Here is a 21,509-nt window from a genome sequence, read left to right on the forward strand (position 1 = left end):
CTCACATTTATACTGAAGCTAGAATACTTAATTAATGCAGCAGTAAATTCTATTTAGTTTTTGTATTTTTATTTTATTTTTTAGGTTCCGACTTTCTGTATGCTGTTTGTTCAACATTTTAGATGCCTCTATTTCCATTTATAAGGTTGAAGTACTTGAAATATCACTTTGTTTAAGAGGCTGAAGAGATATCTGTAACCTTTCTAAAACTTCATAGGTGGCCGAATTTTGTGAGAAAAGGATGCATGAAGTTGTAGCAGAAAAATTGGACCAAGAAACAAATGATGTTCACCACTGGCAAAAAAAGTGGGAAGCAGCATTTGTTAGAAGTTTTGAGAGAGTAGATAATGAAATTTTCATTGAGGCACCATCACTGGAAATGGTTGGATCTGCGGCTGTGGTGGCCATTCTATGTGGTTGCCAGATTATAGCATCTAATTGTGGTTACTCGAGGGCAGTGCTTTGCAGGGGGACTGATACAATTGCCTTAACCGTCGATCAGAAGGTCTTTTGGTCCCATTAGTTTCTTGTATCTACTGGGATTGATGCAATTGCCTAACTGTCAATCATAAGGTCTTTTAGTATCATTAATTATATGATTTTGAAATATTGCTACCTGGGATGCTTTTGGCAAATTAAAATGAAGCTATGAAACATTTTTCTTTACCATGGTTTCTTAGAATTTTCTTTAATGTTTCGGATCAGGCACAGATCCATTACCATCACATTTAATTTCATTGACCAGGTTTAAAGACAAGCACTTCTTGTTTTTTACAAGAGAAGATGAACTTCTAAGAATTGAAGAACAAGGAGGAAAAATCATAAACTGGAATGGCGCTAGAGTATTTGGAGTTCTTGCAATGTCCAGAGCTATAGGTATTTTTGTGCTCCATTCTTTCTTCACAGACTTCACTGTGGTTTGCCTTTTTGGTGTTTCCTCTTGATTAGCGATTTTGTCTTATCTTTCTTGTCTATGAATCTCATTTTGTCTAGAGAAACTTATAATTCCTGAGGAGAAAGGTTAAACATTCCATCTACTGCAGTTAAACGTGATTTCCTTCAGTTGGTGAGAAAATTTAAACACTCCGTTTATTGTCATTGCACTCAGAAGTGATTTCCCCTGGTTGATAAGATAAATAAGTATCCTATTTCTCTGCTTGAATGCATGACCTGTTGAAAGAAATATCTTATTTTAATTCATTGAGATGCTTTTGAATGATCACGTGTTCCCGAGGAGCAGGATATCTTGGTTGTGATGCCTGACAATAGGTTTACTAATACATGTCTATTACATGGATTAAAAAGAGTTGTCAAAGACAAAAAGAGCAGAAAAGTGTCAAGGTCTGAAGGGGCCTTAAGTTCAAAGTTCGATAAAGGATTGCCTTTGGTGAAGAAAGGCTCTAATTAAGGCAAAATAACTATAGACAGAAACAACAATTATTTGGACGAAAGAATTCAAAAAACTATAGTGAAGCTGAAATTTTGAAATAACAATTATTTGGAGTAAAGTTCAATAACCATTTTGTATTTCTAAGTCTGATGTAAAGATTATATTTTAAGTTTCGATAAAGGATTGCCTTTGGTGAAGAAAGGCGCTAATTAAGGTAAAATAACTATAGACAGAAACAACAATTATTTGGACGAAAGAATTCAAAAAACTATAGTGAAGCTGAAATTTTGAAATAACAGTTATTTGGAGTAAAGTTCAATAACCATTTTCTATTTCTAATTCTGATGTGAAGATTATATTTTAAGTTTAGTGACTAGTATTCCTATACTGAATTTCTAATTTCTGATTCCTAGTCACTAAATAATTCATTTATAACATTTGGCTGACAATTAATGTATGATTTTACGAACTAAATTTATATGCTAGTACTTCCCTCTTAAAGAGAGAGTCAGTGGATGAGCAACATGTGTCGTGGTGTTTGCACTAAAGCATCACCTAGGCAATTTGGTAACATGGGCTTCACCTAGCTTCAGGACTTAAGCTTGCCTCAACGAGCCTTTGGCAACACTATGGCCATGCTTAACTATATTCTTGAAGTTAGTTATTTTATCCTTCCTAACCAGAAGCTTGGATTGACAACAAGTTGATTGAATGTGTATGTAATACAGACTAATTCTTTTTCTAACTTGATGGTTTCAACTTTCACAACTTAAGGATATCGATTACTTTGTCATTGAGTTAGCAGCAATGTCCACAAATTCTTGTGTATGTCTGATAAGCAGTAGGTTAAATCTGAACTCCATGGATCATTTTTCCCATCATTAAGGATCAAGGGACTATGACTATCTTCACTGCACAACTAGATAGCACATTCGTCTCAAGAAAATCAAGTGTCATGAAAGGATATGCAAAAAAACTAGTGGCTTGACTTAACCTGTTTTATATCTTGTATGACTTAGATTATTTTGCACAACCATTAAATGTTAACAGAAATGGTGATTTCCATATATTTCAGGCATAATTACTTCGCGCTGTTTTCTGTACCTTCTTACTCGTGAATTCTGAAAGGTGGCAAACCTTACCTAGAAAAGGAGAAGGCCCTTACACTTCTATTATTGTTTTTCTTTCTTGCATCATTTAGGTTGCAAACAGCAGTTATGATAGCACTTGTTGCCTTCAATTACTTTCCTTTTTAATATGAGCCACTTGGGAAAATACAATTTGGTTGGAGGTGCAAGGACTAGATCATAAGGGATAGAGATTAGATGGTTCTGGAGGGGAAGAGAGTAATCCCTTTAGTGCTGAGAATAAGTTGTAGGCTGGGTTCCATTAGAAGTCTTGACTGAGGGCATCCCTATTATTAATTCTATTTTAAGAGACTTGACTTTTAGTTCTTTGCCAAGCTCTCCAAAGAAGTCTAGGGGCTATATCGGCTACACTTACCTTTTGCGTTAGAGCTGAGAATATGAAGTCCTCTTCTTAATTCTTCTTTTCTCTCTTTGATGGTGGCAGGAGACGACTTTTTTTGGGGGCAATTGCCGATGGAAAATTTGTATTTGTCTCAATAGATTCGGATAAAGGTTTAGATAATGACAAGAGAGGGATAGTCTAGTGGTAAGGACCCTCCATCAACAAACAAAAAAAAAAAACTAAAGATTGTGGGTTCAAGTTAGTTACAAAAGGGAGCAAAGTAAGGAAGGGCCATTGTGGAGCTCTTGGTTAGGGGAGTTTGGGTGGTGTTTACCATATCAACAAAATAAATAAATATAGATAGATAAGGAATTTGGATGTAAATGCTTTGGTAAAGGAAAGAGGAGATGTTGTAGAATTCTTACAAACTTACATAGCATCAGTGTTATAGATTTTTCATTCTAGTAAGTCCTGAAATTCTGTTTACGTGTTGGTAAGTTTCATGATGAAATACTTTTAGTTGTGTCATGCAGTGGATAATGGAATTCCCTATTTCAAAGCATATATTTCCTCTCATTCTTTGATTTCTACATTTATGCTTTTAAATTATTTCTCCTCCATTGGTGAAAGTAAGGTAAAGTGAAGCTGCAGTAGAGAAGTTACAAGAACAGAGTAGTTTTAAATTCAAAATGTGAAGTACTCAAGAGACAACTAATCTCAATGTACTTTTCAGTAAAGTAGAAACTAGAAAGGGCAAATTCACTTCCTTTTAAAGTCAGAGCCTCCAGCTCCATCATCTCAAGCCTAGTGTGAATGTACTTGATCGCTTCCTTTTGATACTCTTGGTTAAGGTGATAGGTACTTGAGACCATGGATTATTCCTGTGCCTGAAATAACTTTCACAACAAGGAGTGATGAAGACGAGTGTCTGATACTGGCCAGTGACGGTCTTTGGGATGTCATGTCAAATGACGAGGTGGCCCGTCGCATTTTAAGACGGCGTCGCAGATCTATGTCAGATGATGAGACTCCTGCAGCTCAAACAGTTGCTGACAGCTTGACTGAAATATCTCTTGGGAGAAATAGTACAGATAACATTTCGATTATTGTAGTTGATTTAAAAGCAAAGAGAAAAAGGCGGCAAAATCCATAGATCGAGTGAAGCAAATGAAGCCCGCGGTTTCTTTTCTTGCTGCTCTATCTATTGGTAATGGTTGTTAGATACAAATGTACAAATAACATAGGTACTTCTAGAATGCGTACAGAGGACTGGCTGTCTTTGCGCTTGATTAAGAAGTTATTCATGTTGAACCATGATAGCTGACCTGTATGAAGCTGACTAGTGGTAGACTGCCATCCTGCAGCTGCAGTAACTGTTTTGGCTACAGAAGTGCTGGGGGTCGCTCCTGATTTTCAGCTTCGTTGAAATTGTAGAAATTCGACGGTTAGTGAACCTCAGTGGAATGTCTGTTGAGTTCCAGGTTCATATACAGGACAGCAAAGTGGATGTCACATGGAAATAGTTATCCTACATATTTCTCCTTTCACAGTTTGCCGTGGCCCAAAATGTAACGGAGACAGAAATGAGGTTTCATGATGCATTCCTTGACCCAATCACTTCATTCAGATTGGGGTTAGTAAGAGACTGTCATTGGACAAACAGGTATGGTCTTTAGTATTAGGGAGGGCTTGTTTTCATCTCCTTTTCCAGCTTACATATTGGAGAAACTGCTCTTCGGCAAAGAAGCTTCATCCGATCAGAGGCTTCGTAAGCTTCAAAACTGAGTCAAGGTATGCATCTTTTATTGATTTCATTTATTTATCCAGTATTGTGTGAATGTCTTTCATGAAGCAGGGATCTCGGTAAAATGTTCTGGTGAATTTTTTTTCTCTCCAAGTCCTGTGAGAAGTACTCCTGAGTCCCATTTTTTTGTCTCGTACAGATTTATATATTAACACCTAGGAGTGAACTTGACTAACACTTATTATGCCAGTACTGACAGAAGCTCTACATCAAGTGTATTAAAATAACGGAAAAGGTCCAAAAATACCCCTAACGTATGGGAAATGGCTCACAAATACCCTCCATCCATCTATTGGTCCAAAAATACCCTCCATCCACCTATTTGGTCCAAAAATACCCCCAACCTATTTTTTTGGCTCAAAAATACCCCTCAAACTAACACCCTAATTTTGATGGTATTTTTTCAATTTTAAAATGCCACGTGGCTTGTTTTGATTGGACACATATATTATTTAATTTAAAAATTAAACCCCACCCATTTAATCTAAATTTTTTTTGGACACATATATTTTTTTTTGCATTTCGTCAGTTAATCAACGAAATGCAACAATTTTTTTTTTTTTTTTTTTGTATTTCGTGAATTAATCAACAAAAATGAACGAAACTGTTTTTTTTTTTTTTTTTGCATTTCGTGAATAAAAAAACGAAATAGGAAATTATAATTTTTTTTTTTTTTTTGCATTTCGTGTATTAAAAAACGAAATAGGATAATTTTTTTTTTTTAATTTCGTTCATATAAAAACGAAATTGGAAAATATATATATATATATATATATATATATATATTTTTTTTTTTTTTTATTATTATTTTTTTTGCATTTCGTTGGTATATCTATGAAATAGTAAAAAAAAAATTTGTATTTCGTTTATATAAAAAAATAGGAAAATAATTTTATTTTCATTTCGTTTATATAAAAACGAAATAGGAATACATACATACATACATATATATATATATATACCAATGAAATAGGATAAATATATATATATATTTTTTGTATTTCATGTTTATATAAAAACGAAATAGGAAAATAATTATTTTTTTTCGTTTGAGAGGTATTCTTGAGCCAAAAAAATAGGTTGGGGGTATTTTTGGACCAAATAGGTGGATGGAGGGGTATTTTTGGACCAATAGATGGATGGAGGGTATTTGTGAGCCATTTCCCATACGTTAGGAGTATTTTTGGACCTTATAATGTTCAAAATTGAATATGTTGAAATTTCTGCATGATTTAATCATTAAAAAAAATTAAAAAATAAAAGAAATTCTACATGATATATAACTTATAAGTCAGAAATAACAAAAGATGGAACACCATGGATATGTCTCAAACAAGAGATGGAAAATCAACCAGTTTAGGACATCCAAAAGGCAGTCTGTCAAAAGCTGGTTATGATAGATGTAGGTGAAATTGCTCACAGGGCTTTGCTCTAGTGTTAAGAGTGCAACACGTGATATGTGGGTTAGACGCACGTCATGTGTTTGAATCCTACCGCGGGCAAAAGCCTAGTATTTAAGTGGAGAAGGGTAGAGGGCCGGACCAATTATCCACCGAGTTTCGAACCGTACGCCACTGGTCCTCGTGATTTCCGGTACAAAAATAAAATAATAAGAATAAATATATATAGGTGAAATTTCACAGAGGATGCAATGCTTGACAATATTTTTCAGTAGCCCAATAAAAGTTGCAACTGCTTAGTTCTTGAACACTTTGTGGTATTTGCTAATTGGACCTCATAGTCAGCTTCTGACACTGGTAATTGCTCTTATATGGGAAGCACCTGATAGAAACTTTATTCAGTCTCCTAAAACACCACCACAGGCCGACTGCTTTTAAATTAGAGGATTTCTTGGTTTTGGTCGTCTTACTTCACACCTCTCTTCTTTTATGGAATTAGTGGCAATATCATAAACTGCATTTTTTTTTAAAAAGCTGGAAAGTGAAAGAAAATATAAGTCATTTTAGTATTTCATACCTCAAACTGCCATCTCCCTCATTTATGATACCATTTGATTTTCTTACTTCTTAAGGAATGCAAGTTCGATTAACTTACTTAATTTGCTATTAAGTAACTTCGTGATTACCATTTGGAGCTTGAATGTGGATACTATTAATGATACTATTTAGGAGTAAATTGGACTTGTGTTCCCATAGCTACCAAAATGCTCAAAATTTGTAATTCATCAAAGTAATTGGTAATCCTATAAGGAAACCCTGTTTGATAAAGCGAAAAAGACAAAGGAAATCATTAATTAAGGGGTTTCTGTCCAACAATGTTCGACAAGGTAGGTTTATATGTGAAACATCTATTTGATCATTCTGTTTGTTCGTCCACTATATGCAGGCCTTGACAAAACAGAAAGTTATCATAGTACATCGTCAATGAAACTTCCATACTGGAGCAAGAACTAGTGCCACTCTTTCAATTGGCATCTAACCATCTTGTTCTCACTGGTGCCAGAGTTGGTCTTTCTAATCATTCAGAAAAGAACCTGGTGTGAAGATCTTGAACGCAAGAGTGAGTTTGCCTTCGTCCACGCCTTATGACGGAAGGGGAGTCGGCGTGGTGTAAAGTGAAGATTGGGGAGAGTAGAAACAATTTCATTATGGAGTATTACGAAGGTATAACCTAGGTAAAGAAAAAGGAGCTGCTACTTCAACTAGAGGAGCGACCAGTTGGTAGTTAAGGTATGAACCTTTGCAACTATGATGGAAAGATGTTTGCTTGTTGCCAAATCCTTCACCTTTCTTTTGAGTCAAAGTATGCCAGGGCTATTGCATTTTAGATACGTGGAACACCCATCTCGAAAGAACATATGGGAAAGATTTTGGTCCTTTATTTATTTCTTGCTATGGATGAGTCACATTAGCACTTTTGGAGAAAGGGTCTTAAATTTTGACAACTATTTTACCTTATTTAAAAAGGTTCTGAAATTGAGAAGAATAAGAGCAAACAGACTAATCAAGTTTCTGTAAGAGATGAATAAACCATGCCTACCATTATTGATTTATAAATCTCTGTGATGTTCTAATATATGTCTGTGTATATACACTCTGCTTTTAGATTGGTCTGAATTCTGTATATTTATAAGTTTAAACTTATTGCCCTCTGTCATAATTCATTTAATAGTGTTTTTAAAGATGTTAAGCCACCGTATACTGTTTTGCAAGTTTTCAAAACTTCAAACCTAGACTATGGTATAATGCTTTTTCCTGTAAAACAAATTTTCAGGAATTGTTTCAATATCTTTTTCTATCATCTAGTAATATAATATTTCAAGTCTTTTTATTCACATTCAAGCTACTTTTCTCCTTTTTTCTTCTCTTTGACAAACACCATTGTTGTATGTCATGGCCAAATTTACATAATTGATAAGTGGTAAGAATTGGCCTTTTTACCTCTCCTTCTTCCATGCTATGTAACAGTGAATTAGAAGTAGCATATGTTAGGTGTGGAATTGGCCAAACAAGTCAATTCTTTTGTTCACATAGTCGTGATGTAAGCGCTTACCTCATAAATAGTTGTGATGTAAGCGCTTACCTCATCATAGGAAATTCATTCCTATAAATAGGTAGCTTATGGTTCATTTGTAAACACACCAAATTGAAGAAGACAACACATCCCAAAGAGAGAGAAAAATCTAAGAGAAATACTCTTAGTGAAAGGCCTAAGTAAGAGAAGGTCTTTGAGAGAATTTTCTGTGGTAAAATTCTTGAGTGTAATTGGGATTGGGGTTGTGAGGTTGAGTGTTGTAAACACTTGTAATATTTCTTCTTTAATAAGATCTGCAGCAGCAACGTGGACGTAGCTCTCACATTGAGGGTGAACCATTATAAATCTGTGTGTTATTTATTCTTCGCTTACATCACGGCGTAAGTAGGTTCTGTCTAAGGAGGTTGGTATTTAAGTGGTCCAGCTGTGACCCTCCAATCTTTCCTGGGAACCTGCTTACAAAGGTCGGATTTGGGATTCAAATCCTAACAACTGGTATCAGAGCAACAGGTTGTGTTGTGATTTAGAAACGATGGGAGGCGAAGATGGTACGACGCACGGCATCGGTAAATTCGATGGTACAGACTTTGCGTTCTGGAGAATGCAAATTGAAGATTATTTATATGGCAGAAAGCTTCATGAACCTCTGAGTCCGAAACCAGAGGAGATGAAGCAAGCAGATTGGAATCTCCTCGACAGACAAGTTCTGGGAGTCATTCGGTTGACGCTGTCGAAGAACGTTGCTCACAACGTGGCAAAGGAGAAGACCACCGCAGATATGATGAAGGTATTATCTGACATGTATGAGAAACCTTCGGCAAATAATAAGGTATTTCTCATGAAGAAACTATTTCATCTAAAGATGATGGAAAATGCTCATGTTGCTGCACACGTAAATGAATTCAATACCATTGTAAATCAATTGTCATCGGTAAAAATTGATTTCGATGATGAAGTGCAAGCTCTAATTTTGTTGGCATCCCTACCAAATAGCTGGGAGCCAATGAGAGCAGCGGTTAGTAATTCTGTCGGCAGTGACAAACTAAAGTTCAACGATGTTAGGGATCGTATCCTTGCTGAGGAAGTGCGCAGGACAGATTCTGGAGAGGCATCGACGAGTTCTGCTTTTAATGTTGAAAACAGAAGCAGAAATTATGACAGAAACTACAACCGAAATAGGGGCAGATCGAAGTCAAGGAATGGCAGGGGTCAATCCAGACCAGGACGAACACATGAGTGTTGGAACTGTGGAAAACCAGGTCACTTCAAGAAGAACTGCAGGGCGCCAAAGAAGGAGGACAACAAGGGGGCTGGAATCAACGCTGCTACGGAAGACATTGGCGATGCGTTGTTGCTATCGGTTGACAGCCCGATAGACTCTTAGGTGCTTGACTCAGGAGCGTCCTTTCATACCACCCCACATCATGATATAATGACAAACTACGTGGCTGGGAATCTCGGCAAAGTTTATTTAGCCGATGGAGAGCCGCTAGACGTTGTTGGCACGGGAGACATTAATTTGAAGATGTCAAATGGATCCTCGTGGAAGATTACAAAAGTTAGACATGTTCCAAAGCTGATGCGAAACCTGATCTCAGTAGGTCAGCTTGATGATGAGGGATATGATCTCAATTTTGGTAATGGGTCTTGGAAGGTGGCGAAAGGTGCTATGGTAGTTGGCCGAGGAAAGAAGATTGGGACTCTCTACATGACGACTAGCTGTCGTGATACTGTTGCTGTGGTTGACAACACAAAGAAGACAGATTTGTGGCATTGTCGGCTGGGGCATATCAGCCAGAAGGGGATGAAGCTGTTGGTGACAAATGGCTTAATTCCGGAGCTGAAGACGGTGGACCTTCATACGTGTGAGAGCTGCATTCTTGGAAAACAAAAGCGAGTAAGCTTCTCAAGTGCAGGCAGAGAGTTGAAGGTCGAAAAGCTGGAATTGGTGCACACAGACGTGTGGGGACCTACCACTGTACCCTCCCTTGGAGGATCACACTACTACGTGACCTTCATTGATGATTCAACCAGGAAGGTATGGGTTTATTTTATGAAAAATAAATCCGATGTGTTTAGTGTATTCAAAAGATGGAAAGCCATGGTCGAGAATGAAACAAACCTCAAGTTGAAGTGTTTGAGGTCCGACAACGGCGGAGAATACACTGATGGTGATTTCAAACGGTACTGTGCCGATAATGGGATCAAGATGATAAAGACTATTCCTGGAACGCCGCAACAGAATGGAGTAGCCGAAAGAATGAACCGAACGTTGAACGAGCGTGCTCGGAGTATGAGAATACACTCTGGACTGCCCAAGACATTCTGGGCAGATGCAGTCAATACCGCGGCCTTCTTAATTAACCGAGGACCGTCAGTTCCCTTGGATTTCAGAATTCCAGAAGAAGTCTGGAGTGGCAAGAAGGTAAATCTTTCATTTCTGAAAGTGTTCGGTTGCTTATCATATGTTCATAATGATGATACGGCTAGAAGCAAGCTTGATCCAAAATCAAAGAAGTGTTACTTTATTGGCTATGGTGACACCGAGCTTGGGTACCGATTTTGGGATGAACAAAATCGGAAGATCATCCGAAGGAGGAATGTTGTCTTCAACGAAGAGGTACTGTACAAAGACAAGCTGCAAAAGAATTCAGAATGTCAGGACAAGGAATCGGAAATAGTCGATTTGAGGGACTTTCCGACACCTGAGCCGCAGCCAGGTACAACCGAGGCAGAGGAACAAACAATCCGAGAAGGTGCTGATGAAAATGCTGATTCTGAAACAAATAAACAGACGCCAATCACAGAACTGCGTAGATCATCCAGGATCAGGAAGCCGCTTCACAGGTACTCTCCATCCCTCAACTACATTCTACTCACTGACAGAGGGGAGCCGGAATGTTATGAAGAAGCAATGCAAGTCGATGAATCGACTAAGTGGGAACTGGCAATGAAGGATGAGATGGATTCACTATCGGCAAATCATACATGGGAGTTAGCCGAGTTGCCAAAGGATAAGAAGGCATTGCAAAACAAATGGGTTTATCGAATAAAGGAAGAACCCAATGGAAGCAAGCGTTATAAAGCAATGCTGGTTGCAAAGGGATTTCAACAGAAAGAAGGCATCGACTATACGGAGATCTTCTCTCCCGTAGTCAAGATGGTGACTATCAGAACTGTTCTTGGACTGGTAGCAAAGGAAAATCTACATCTGCAACAGATGGACGTGAAAATTGCATTTCTTCACGGTGATCTAGACGAGGACATTTACATGCGACAGCCGGAGGGATTCAAAATCAAAGGAAAGGAGAATCTGGTGTGCAAATTTCAAAAGAGTCTGTACGGACTAAAACAGGCTCCAAGACAGTGGTATTTAAAGTTTGACAGCTTTATGAAGAAAGCTGATTTTTCAAGGTGCGAGGCAGATCACTGCTGTTACTTCAAAAAATTTGAAGACTCGTACATGATACTGCTACTCTATGTCGACGACATGCTAATCGTAGGAGCAAACCTACAGGAGATTGATCGGTTGAAAAAAGGGTTATCGGAAGAGTTTGCAATGAAGGATTTGGGAGCTGCAAAGCAAATCCTTGGGATGAGAATCGACCGAAGCAAGGAGGGCATCAAACTCTCACAAGAAGAATATGTGAGGAAAGTTATCAAAAGGTTTAACATGCATGATGCCAAGCCAGTCAGCACTCCCTTGGCTGGACACTTTCGGTTGTCAAAGGATCAGTCGCCGACAACCGAGGATGAGAAGAAGCAGATGGACAAGATACCTTATGCATCTGCAATCGGTAGTCTTATGTATGCAATGATATGTACAAGGCCAGACATTGCACATGCAGTGGGAGTTGTCAGCCGATTTATGAGCAATCCGGGAAAGCAACACTGGGAGGCTGTGAAGTGGATATTCAGATATCTGAAAGGCAGCTCGAGTTCAGCTCTGTATTTCCGAAAATCAAAAACAGGATTGCAAGGGTATGTTGATGCTGACAACGGTGGTGATATTGATAGCAGAAAGAGCACATCCGGGTATGTTTACACCTTCGGAGGTACTGCAATCTCTTGGGTTTCCAAGTTGCAAAAGATAGTAGCTCTCTCTAGTTGTGAGGCTGAGTACGTTGCTGTGACGGAGGCCACAAAGGAAATGATGTGGCTACAAACTTTTCTGCGGGAATTGGATCAGGACCACGAGGGAAGTGTGCTATATTGTGATAGCCAAAGCGCTATTCATTTGGCAAAGAATCCGGTTTACCATGCTCGAACGAAGCACATACAACTCCGGTACCATTTCATTAGATCAGCTTTGGAAGATGGAGCGCTGGTGCTTGAGAAGATCGCAGGGAGTCAGAATCCAGCAGACATGCTGACAAAGGCAGTGACGATAGACAAACTGAAGCTATGCTCAACTTCAGTTGGCCTGCACGAAGTATGAAAATAGGAAAGAGCTGCTGCATCGATCAAAGTGTGAAGACAAATTAAAATTAGTCTTCAAGTGGGAGATTTGTTAGGTGTGGAATTGGCCAAACAAGTCAATTCTTTTGTTCACATAGTCGTGATGTAAGCGCTTACCTCATAAATAGTTGTGATGTAAGCGCTTACCTCATCATAGGAAATTCATTCCTATAAATAGGTAGCTTATGGTTCATTTGTAAACACACCAAATTGAAGAAGACAACACATCCCAAAGAGAGAAAAATCTAAGAGAAATACTCTTAGTGAAAGGCCTAAGTAAGAGAAGGTCTTTGAGAGAATTTTCTGTGGTAAAATTCTTGAGTGTAATTGGGATTGGGGTTGTGAGGTTGAGTGTTGTAAACACTTGTAATATTTCTTCTTTAATAAGATCTGCAGCAGCAACGTGGACGTAGCTCTCACATTGAGGGTGAACCACTATAAATCTGTGTGTGCTATTTATTCTTCGCTTACATCACGGCGTAAGTAGGTTCTGTCTAAGGAGGTTGGTATTTAAGTGGTCCAGCTGTGACCCTCTAATCTTTCCTGCGAACCTGCTTACAAAGGTCGGATTTGGGATTCAAATCCTAACAGCATAGACTTTTGAAAATGTAGCAGTCTACCAGTGTTACTAGTTGTCATCACCTCACTGCTTTGAGGTAACTGAAATTCTTGGTCAGTTTGGGGAAGTTCTGGAGCACGCAAATATATATGCTGGACAGCTGATGCATTCTTGTCTTCTGCAACTCATTGGTTGGCAATTTGTTCAAATTTAACTTGGTAAACAGCAATCCCAGTTTCTTTGATGATGATTCTGCTGAATATTTTAGGGATGCTACTGAGGTTTATTGGCAACATGTGCATGAATTGTAAGTGTCCATTTGTTTCTCTCTGATTTTCATTCTTAACATTTTTCTTCCAACTATAATTTTGATATATGTGCAAACAGGCAGGACCTCCCTATAATGTCCCCTATAGTTAGGTTTCTTCGTCAATTCAAGGGAAGCAGAAGTAGAAGCAGCAGAATTTGAGTGTTTTTCCTTTTTCATGATCTCTGTTTCGCCATCGTTGGGGTTTCTCCTTTGATAACCTCCAATGTATGATCACGTTTGAGAGTATGGTTATGGAGGTGTTTCTGATAAATGTCCATTGATCCTCTAAATCTGTTACCTTATATGCTGATTGTTGTCATTGCAATCATCCTATTTTACGTGTTATCTAGTAATAGTGTAAGCACTGTTTTGCAAAGTGTGATCAAACAGAGAGAATGAAACTTTGGGAGTCATTAGATACACTAGTAAGGAACATGACTCCTCCCTGGATTTTTTTTTTTTTTTAGATACACTAGTTGGGCTACGATGGTCCTCAGTGGAGGTCTATGCCTTAACCTGGTGGATTTTATTTTTTGAGATTTTGAGGTCTATGCCATAATCCGGGAGATTGAAGATGATGTCGCACATCGTGTTGGAGCGGGATGGGTGAAATGGAGACTCGCCTCCAGGGCACTATGTGATAAGAAGGTGTCACCAAGGATTAAAGGTAAGTTCTGCATAGTGGTGTTAGATCAACGTTGTTGTACGGGGCAGAGTGTTGGCCTGTCAAGAACGCTCACGTTCAGAAGATAAAGGTAGCAGAGATGAGGATGCTCAGATGGATGTGTGTGCTCACTTGGAGAGATATGATTAGGAATGAAGCTATATGCAACAGGATGGGAGTGGCATCAGTAACAGACAAGATGAGGGATGCGCGACTGAGATGGTTCAGGTATGTGAAGAGGATGCGCCAGTAAAGAGTGTGATAGGTTGGCTGTAGCAGGGCTTAGGAGAGGTAGAGGTAGACCGAAGAAGAACTGGGGGAGGTGATTAGACAGGACATGCCATAGCTTCAGCTGACTGGGGACATGATCTTAGATAGGAAGGTATGGAGGTCGAGGATTAAGGTAGAAGGTTAGTGGATAGCTGAGTAGTGTCGCACTTTGTGTGAGGGATGATGGGGGCTAGCCTACTCCTCTTCCCTTACCTATTTTAGTAATATTATTTAGGTATCGCGTAGTTTTTTATGTCTTGTAGTACTATTTATCTATTGCATAGTTGCTTAATCTTCAATGTGTATTACTATCTGTTGCTGCATTTGTTCTGTATCTTGTTATCCTATGTCTTTTTTATTTTGAGTCGAGGGTCTATCGGAAACAACCTCTCTACCTCACAAAGGTAGGTGTAAGTCTGCGTACATCCTACCCTCTCCAGACCCCACTTATAGGATTACACTGCATATGTTGTTGTTGAGATTTTTCAAGTGGTGATTTCATGGTGGTAGTTTAGTGGTGGTGATTTGATAGTGTTTTTGATTTGGTGGTAATTTTGATTTGTAGATTCTAATTTGGTGTTGGTTATGATGATGGTGGTAGTTATGGGAGTGATGGTGGTTGAGACAAGCTAGCAGTGTTGATGGGAAGAAGAAAGGGAAAAGAAAAAAAAGAAAAGGAAATAAAATAAATAATTAGCATGTGGCAAATCATGATTGGAGCGTGCTACACCAATTTTTTTGCTGGTCAAAAAATCAAAACGAAGACAGTCGATTTGAAATTGAAGTTTTGTTTGGATATGTAATTTGAATTTCTTAAGTTGTATTTTTTTCTCATAAATATGAAAACGCCACAAGTTGTGAATATTATTAAAATTTTCCCAATTCTAATACAATCTTACCAAATGAGCAAAGAGTAGTTCATAACAAAGTTAATATGCTACTAGCCTACTATAATGCATTTTAAAAAAATACAAAATCTATTGATCGAATTTTAGTTCAATAAAAAAAAAATTGAACAAAATCAATTTAGGTAATATATTACGGAAACTACTTTAGGGGGAAATACCCTTTTAGAAAAGGAATTTTAATCCTATAATCTAATTTTTTTCATTAAAAAAAATGCCGTGGCCTGAACTCAAGTGTATTTAGTTGCTGAAGAATGACTAACATGGTAAGTAATATGCATTTTTTTACTTTTTTTTTTATTAACTAAGATTAAAATAATTGGTTGTGGGTAAATACCATGGATAAGTATATGCTTGATATTTGGATAATGAAAATGACTTTCCTTAGTTTCCTATGAATGTCGCTAATTCCAAAAAAAAAAAAAAATGCTTAGCACAATCAAATAAGAGAAAAAAATATTCTTCGTAGCAAACACATCATAAATATTGATTTTTCATTTTTCACTTCGTGTACGAAACACATAATTCTTTTCTTATAACTTCAAGGCAATAAGATTTTGTAATGGAACAGATTCTAAGTACAATAAGTCTGGATGTTGATCAAAGAAGAAGATTATATGAAAATATCTTTGTTTGTCGCTAGTTAGCATTGATAATTATCATAGCACCAGTCTCTAACCTCAAAAGTACACTTCGCTATCTTGGAGTAAAGTTCCTGAGCAATTTGATTGGGGTCATTCGCACGTCTATGTTTTGACCCTCAAATATGTGGTATTTAATTGTTGCCCTTCAGTACTTTAAGTAACAAAAAAGTGGCTGAAAACATCCCTAACATGAAGAAAAAAAAAATCGGTGGATAAGCTTATATTTTCGTATCATAATATAACACAAGTTAGGTCTTACAAAGCTGTAACGACCTGTTTGATCGTTATTGCCCTTGTGACCCATTTGTCCCCATTGACCCTTCCCCAAGCCCTGGTAATATGATTTTGACCCGCGGGAATGGGCGACACGATTCCTGAGGTAATCGGACGAGTTTTATTGTGACTTATGAGAATTAGAACCTTAAAGTGAAAAACCTTCGACCGATAGTTGACTTTTGTGTAAACGAGCCTTTTTTGAAAATTCATCGATTCCGTGAGGCCTGGAGGGTTGATTATGACATGGTGGGGTATTCAGTTCGGTTCCCGAGGCACTCGAGCATTTTGTGTTAAGGGTTGAAAAGTTAATTTTTGGCCGTGGGGGGTTGACCTGGTCAAATAGACCTTTGATGGGAATTTCGAGACCACGAGTGAGTTCGTAGTGTGTTTTTATGTATGTGTGCATATCTGTTTTGTATCTGGGAGGTCTCGGGTAGATGTTGGGATTTGGGGTGTACATGGTGAAAAATCATAATTTCACTTGTTTCTGGTGTCTCGCCCCAGCACGACTAGGTGCGCCCCAGCGGACCCGCCTCAGCGAGGCTTGGTCCGCAGGCGCGGAAGTTCTGTTGTTTTATTGAAATCTGCCCCAGCAGATGGTCCTCCGCAAGGCGAATCCGCGAAAGCGGAACCACTTCCACTGGAGCGGAAGACGCTGAATCAGAGTCATTAAATGCCTAATTCGAACCAGTCATTTTCCATTCACAAAATTAATCTCCAAGTGACTCAAGGGAGATTTGAAGTGTTTTCTGAGTGGATTCATCTTGGGGTAAGTCTCTTCCACCTTGTTCTTAATTATTTACCTTGCTAAGCTTGAAATCTATGGTGAAATCTAAAAAGCTAGTTGGGGAAGATCAGTCTTAATCTTAAACTTGTTAATTGAATATTAGGCTATGAATGTAAGATTAATTGATGGATTTGGCTAATCTAAGCATGTAATTTCATTAATTAGTACTAATAAGCTTGAATCTTCAATTAGAGTTGAGAAATTGATTATGGAAAATTAAGGTCTATGCCTATATTGGGGTTTTTTCTCTTGAATGATGAAATTGATCAATAATTGAGCTTAATTAGCAATTGGAGAGTAGAATTGAACTTCTAGAACGTTGGGTTACCAATTCCATTTTTGAAATACCCGTTTTACCCTTATGGGCCCGATTTCCCCCTCTTGCTTAGTTGATTTTTTATTCGAACGAATGTATAGCAATATGGGTACCGTTATTCTCCGTTTCTAACTTAGATTCCGATAATGACTAGACTTTGAGTATTCGGAGGCTCTTCGGAAGGGCAAGGCTCAGATTTGACGGTTCGTGGCACCAGCTCGGTATCGACGTAGGTTACGACTTACCTTTTGGTTAGACTTTAGTTAGCGAAGTGTCACGACCCTAATTACCGATCGTGCGGGCATTACCTTATTATCACTAGTAGGCGAACCCTTATCCGTTAACCCATTAATCATTAGCCAATTTTAACTTCTTTAATCATTTATACTGAAACAATCAATGATCATGTGAATGAATAAATAAATAAACAAACAATTCATAATTAATAGATAATATAAGTGCGGAAGTCTAACTATTACACCCCCCAAAATCTGAAAGTCAGCGTACAAGGACTTTAACTAACAATGTCTAAAGAATGAAGTATATCTCAACTATAATAACAAATGATGTCTGGAATAAAAATAAACATCTGGAAAGAGAGATCTTCAGGTGGCATGGCATGGACAGAAGCTCACCCTCGGATCTGATTGAGCAAACTAGCTTCAAGCTAGAGATGTAATCTGGATGAAATCTCTGGAACACAATCTGCACTCAAAAAAGGTGTAGCAAGGTAGTATCAGTACAAACGCTATGTACGGTAAGCATCATAGGCCGACTAAGATTAGTTCACGCATATAAGTATAAAATCAACAAGATGGACATATCGACACTTAATACTCAAATTCAAGTCACAGATCCTATAATAGATCACAACCTAAGATGAAGCTTCTAACCCTCAAGTCTATCAAGTTTCAATAATATTACCTGATAATCACAAGCCCAAGTTCCTTCCCTAGGTAGGGTTACTAATCCACAATTTTACACAGTCAATGGTCATCATTATATTACAATAGGCATTTAACATCCATACCAACATCAGAAACAAACGAGCATATAGTAATGCAGAATAAAATGTGATGATGTGCAATGCAAAGTATGATGATGTGCAATGCAATGCACTGGCCAAATACACACTGTACACACATGCTACTGATGTCATAGCTCAGTAGTCATGACATACAGGGGACCCATGGTGTCCATGTACCACTCGTTCCGGAACACTCCTCGGACCCGAGCCATAAATCCTCCGTTCCAGAAAGAGCCTCGGACGCGGATCTACATCATATACCACTCATTCCGGAACACTCCTCGGACCCGAGTCACACATTGCCCTCCGCCCGAAATTTACCTCGGACTCGAGCTTGCATACCCTCCGTTCCGGAAAGAGCCTTGGACCCGGAGCCACTCGATTATACAAGAAACACTGTTACATCCTCTTAATGAGCGATTATCAAGTAGTATATTATTTTCATCAAAAAGATCATATTAGCTTCTTCACAATTTCAAATCACAATGTATGTCTCAATGTATTTTAGTCCATTAGTATGTACGGACTTTGAACAATTAGCAATATTAATGTCAAACACAAGGCATCATGCCATAAGTCGTTCATGAATCGTTTTCGAACCATTTCCATCATGTATGGGTGTATAAATGCATAAATGAGTGTAAGCATGGTAAATTAAGGCAACCCAATAAAGCAACAGTGAAGGTGCAAGTCATAAGGCCACAAGTCATATCAAGACTTAGATCAACTCAGCCATGAAATGAATCATACAAATTGTCTCAACCAACATAATAGTCTATGTCCCTTTTTACTTACACACGTAGCAAGTACGCCGCACCACTAAGTCTTGTATCACCAAGAAGCTCCACTTTTCTATATATTATCGTCAACAGTAAATCATACATCAAGTTTTCATCTACGTACTGTCATAACTTTATAGCACAATTCAAGCCTAAACTCATTATCCTTCTTTTCGCTGATAATTTATGTCACAATAAGATAGAAGTTAGTACAACCCGTAGCACCACACAACAATTTAGGTAATAAGTCCAATCACAAGAACAAGGCAACAAGACTCCATCAAACAAACCAACAAGAATCCATCCCGAATCGCCACAGTATGAATACAACTACACCTTATATTTCAGTACATAAAGTAATGGCGACAAGCCCACAAAATCAGAAGTCATACCAACCTAGCTAATAGCCAACCACAACACCATGTTCGAAGACCTAATCATGCTTTCTCCCGTCAACTCTACACATTACATACGTTTCGCTAATCAAAGTCTAACTCAAGTAAGCCATAACCTACCTCGAATGCATAGTAGGAGCCACGAACTACTCCACACGAGCCTTTTGTTTCTGAAGCGCCTCATAACGGTCAAAGTCTAACAATATGATGCTGAGTAAGCAACAAACCATGTATTTAAACAAGAACAATAATTTGGGGAGGAAGACCCACTTACTTTTACCCTTTTCAATTGGTGAGACGATCCATTAATGGTGAATTTATCATAACTTCTATCTATACAATCATTAACCTTCAATTCATGGGTTTTCTAATCAATTTTACCCCTTTCAAACAGATTTTAGGACGAAGCTTCCATTTTTATTAGAACCCTAAGTCTCAATTCACTTAGTATATGGTTCTAAGGACTCAATTCATGATTAAGAGGAGTTAATCTAATCCATTAGAAGATAAATAAGTGATAACTACCATAACCCATCAAGTTTAGAAAGTTTATAAATTTCTAGGGTTTCTATTACAATTCCACCAATAAAGACCCACAAGGGGGATGAGAATCATGAAGGAGAAACAGAATGATAGAAAGGGATAGATGAGACTTACCTCTCAAGAGTTTCTTGCCCTAGCTTAGAATTTCGCCCTAGGTGCTATAGCGGACCAAGGGAATCTGCATCACCACTATGGTGGTCAATCCACTGCCATATGGCGGTATCACTGTAGCGGCCAACCGCCCGTTACAGCGGCCACTGAGAAATGGATAGCCGCTAGCAGCGGTCCATCCACCGCTATAGCGGTACCGCTGCAGCGGTACTCCCACCTCCACAGCGGTCCCATGGACTTCGCAGGTCCCCCATGAGTCATGACTATCGAGACATGGAGGATATCCATCCGTAGCATGTGTGTACGGAGACAGACAGTTAGCCAGTGTATCTCATTGTATTGCATATGCACTCATTTATCGCATTCATATATATATATATATATATATATATATATATATATATATATATATATATATATCATTTGATTCTGTTTTGGTAATTATATCATGTGTGTTGTTCTGATCTTGGATTGTGTTGTGATTGTACTTGACTGCTCACATGCCTATGTTTCAGTTTCTTTCGTTTATGTATGTTATCTAACTGTTGTCGGCATATGATACCTACCGGTACATGGTGTTTGTATCGATACTACCTTGCTGTCTCTTTTTCTAAGTGCAGAGTTCATAGCAGGTTCCTCCTCAACACCTCGTGAGTGGTCCCGAGGCTGGGCTCAGATTGTCCTGGGTGAGCTTCTAATGGATCCCGCTTCCCGGAGACTCTTCTATCCTATTGTCATTATTTCTTATTCTGAGAAAACATTATTATTCAGATTTGTAATTTCTAGATTTATGTATTTAGTTGCTCTTGTACTATTCAGTCCAGATCTGGGGGATTTATGTTGTAGTATTCCGTATATTTAGTTATTTATGATTTGAGACTATTTTATCTTTTTATTTACATACTTATGTTTGTGTTGGACATTGAATAAGGGAAGGGTTCGCCCACCAAGGGGGTTAGTGTAGGTGCCCGCTCGACCCACGAGTTGGGTCGTGATAAGTTGGTATCATAGCCCTAGGTTACCCGGTCTATAAGTACAAGAGCATTTCTAGTAGAGTCTTGTGGATTAGTAGGATGAGCTTCGTACTTATCTGTGAGAGGCTATAGGACATTTAGGAAATTTTGAATTCTTTAACTCTTTCGTGGTACTTTATTCAAATTGGTATCTAGAATATTCGAATTGGTATTTGATTCACTTCTATTTTCTCACAGATGGTAAGGACACGCGCTGCCATTGTTAGGGATGAGGTGCCCGAGCCCCGTTAGGGTCGGAGCATGAGGACGAGGTCGCGTGAGAGGTCGTGTCC

The 21,509-nt window shown here is 38.3% G+C and overlaps 1 protein-coding gene across 1 annotated transcript; it reads left to right on the plus strand.

Moving 5' to 3' along the window:
• The first annotated feature begins 241 nt into the window (after positions 1 to 241).
• LOC132639548 (probable protein phosphatase 2C 6) lies at positions 242 to 7,700 on the plus strand. The gene is made up of 4 exons (XM_060355988.1): positions 242 to 443; positions 706 to 876; positions 3,712 to 4,651; positions 7,011 to 7,700. Exons 1-3 carry the CDS (start codon positions 242 to 244, stop codon positions 4,011 to 4,013), a joined length of 675 nt encoding a protein of 224 aa, XP_060211971.1. The 3' UTR covers positions 4,014 to 4,651; positions 7,011 to 7,700.
• Positions 7,701 to 21,509: the final 13,809 nt, after the last annotated feature.

This window comes from Lycium barbarum, chromosome 5 (genome assembly GCF_019175385.1).
Source record: "Lycium barbarum isolate Lr01 chromosome 5, ASM1917538v2, whole genome shotgun sequence".
Classification (NCBI taxonomy): Eukaryota; Viridiplantae; Streptophyta; class Magnoliopsida; order Solanales; family Solanaceae; genus Lycium; species Lycium barbarum.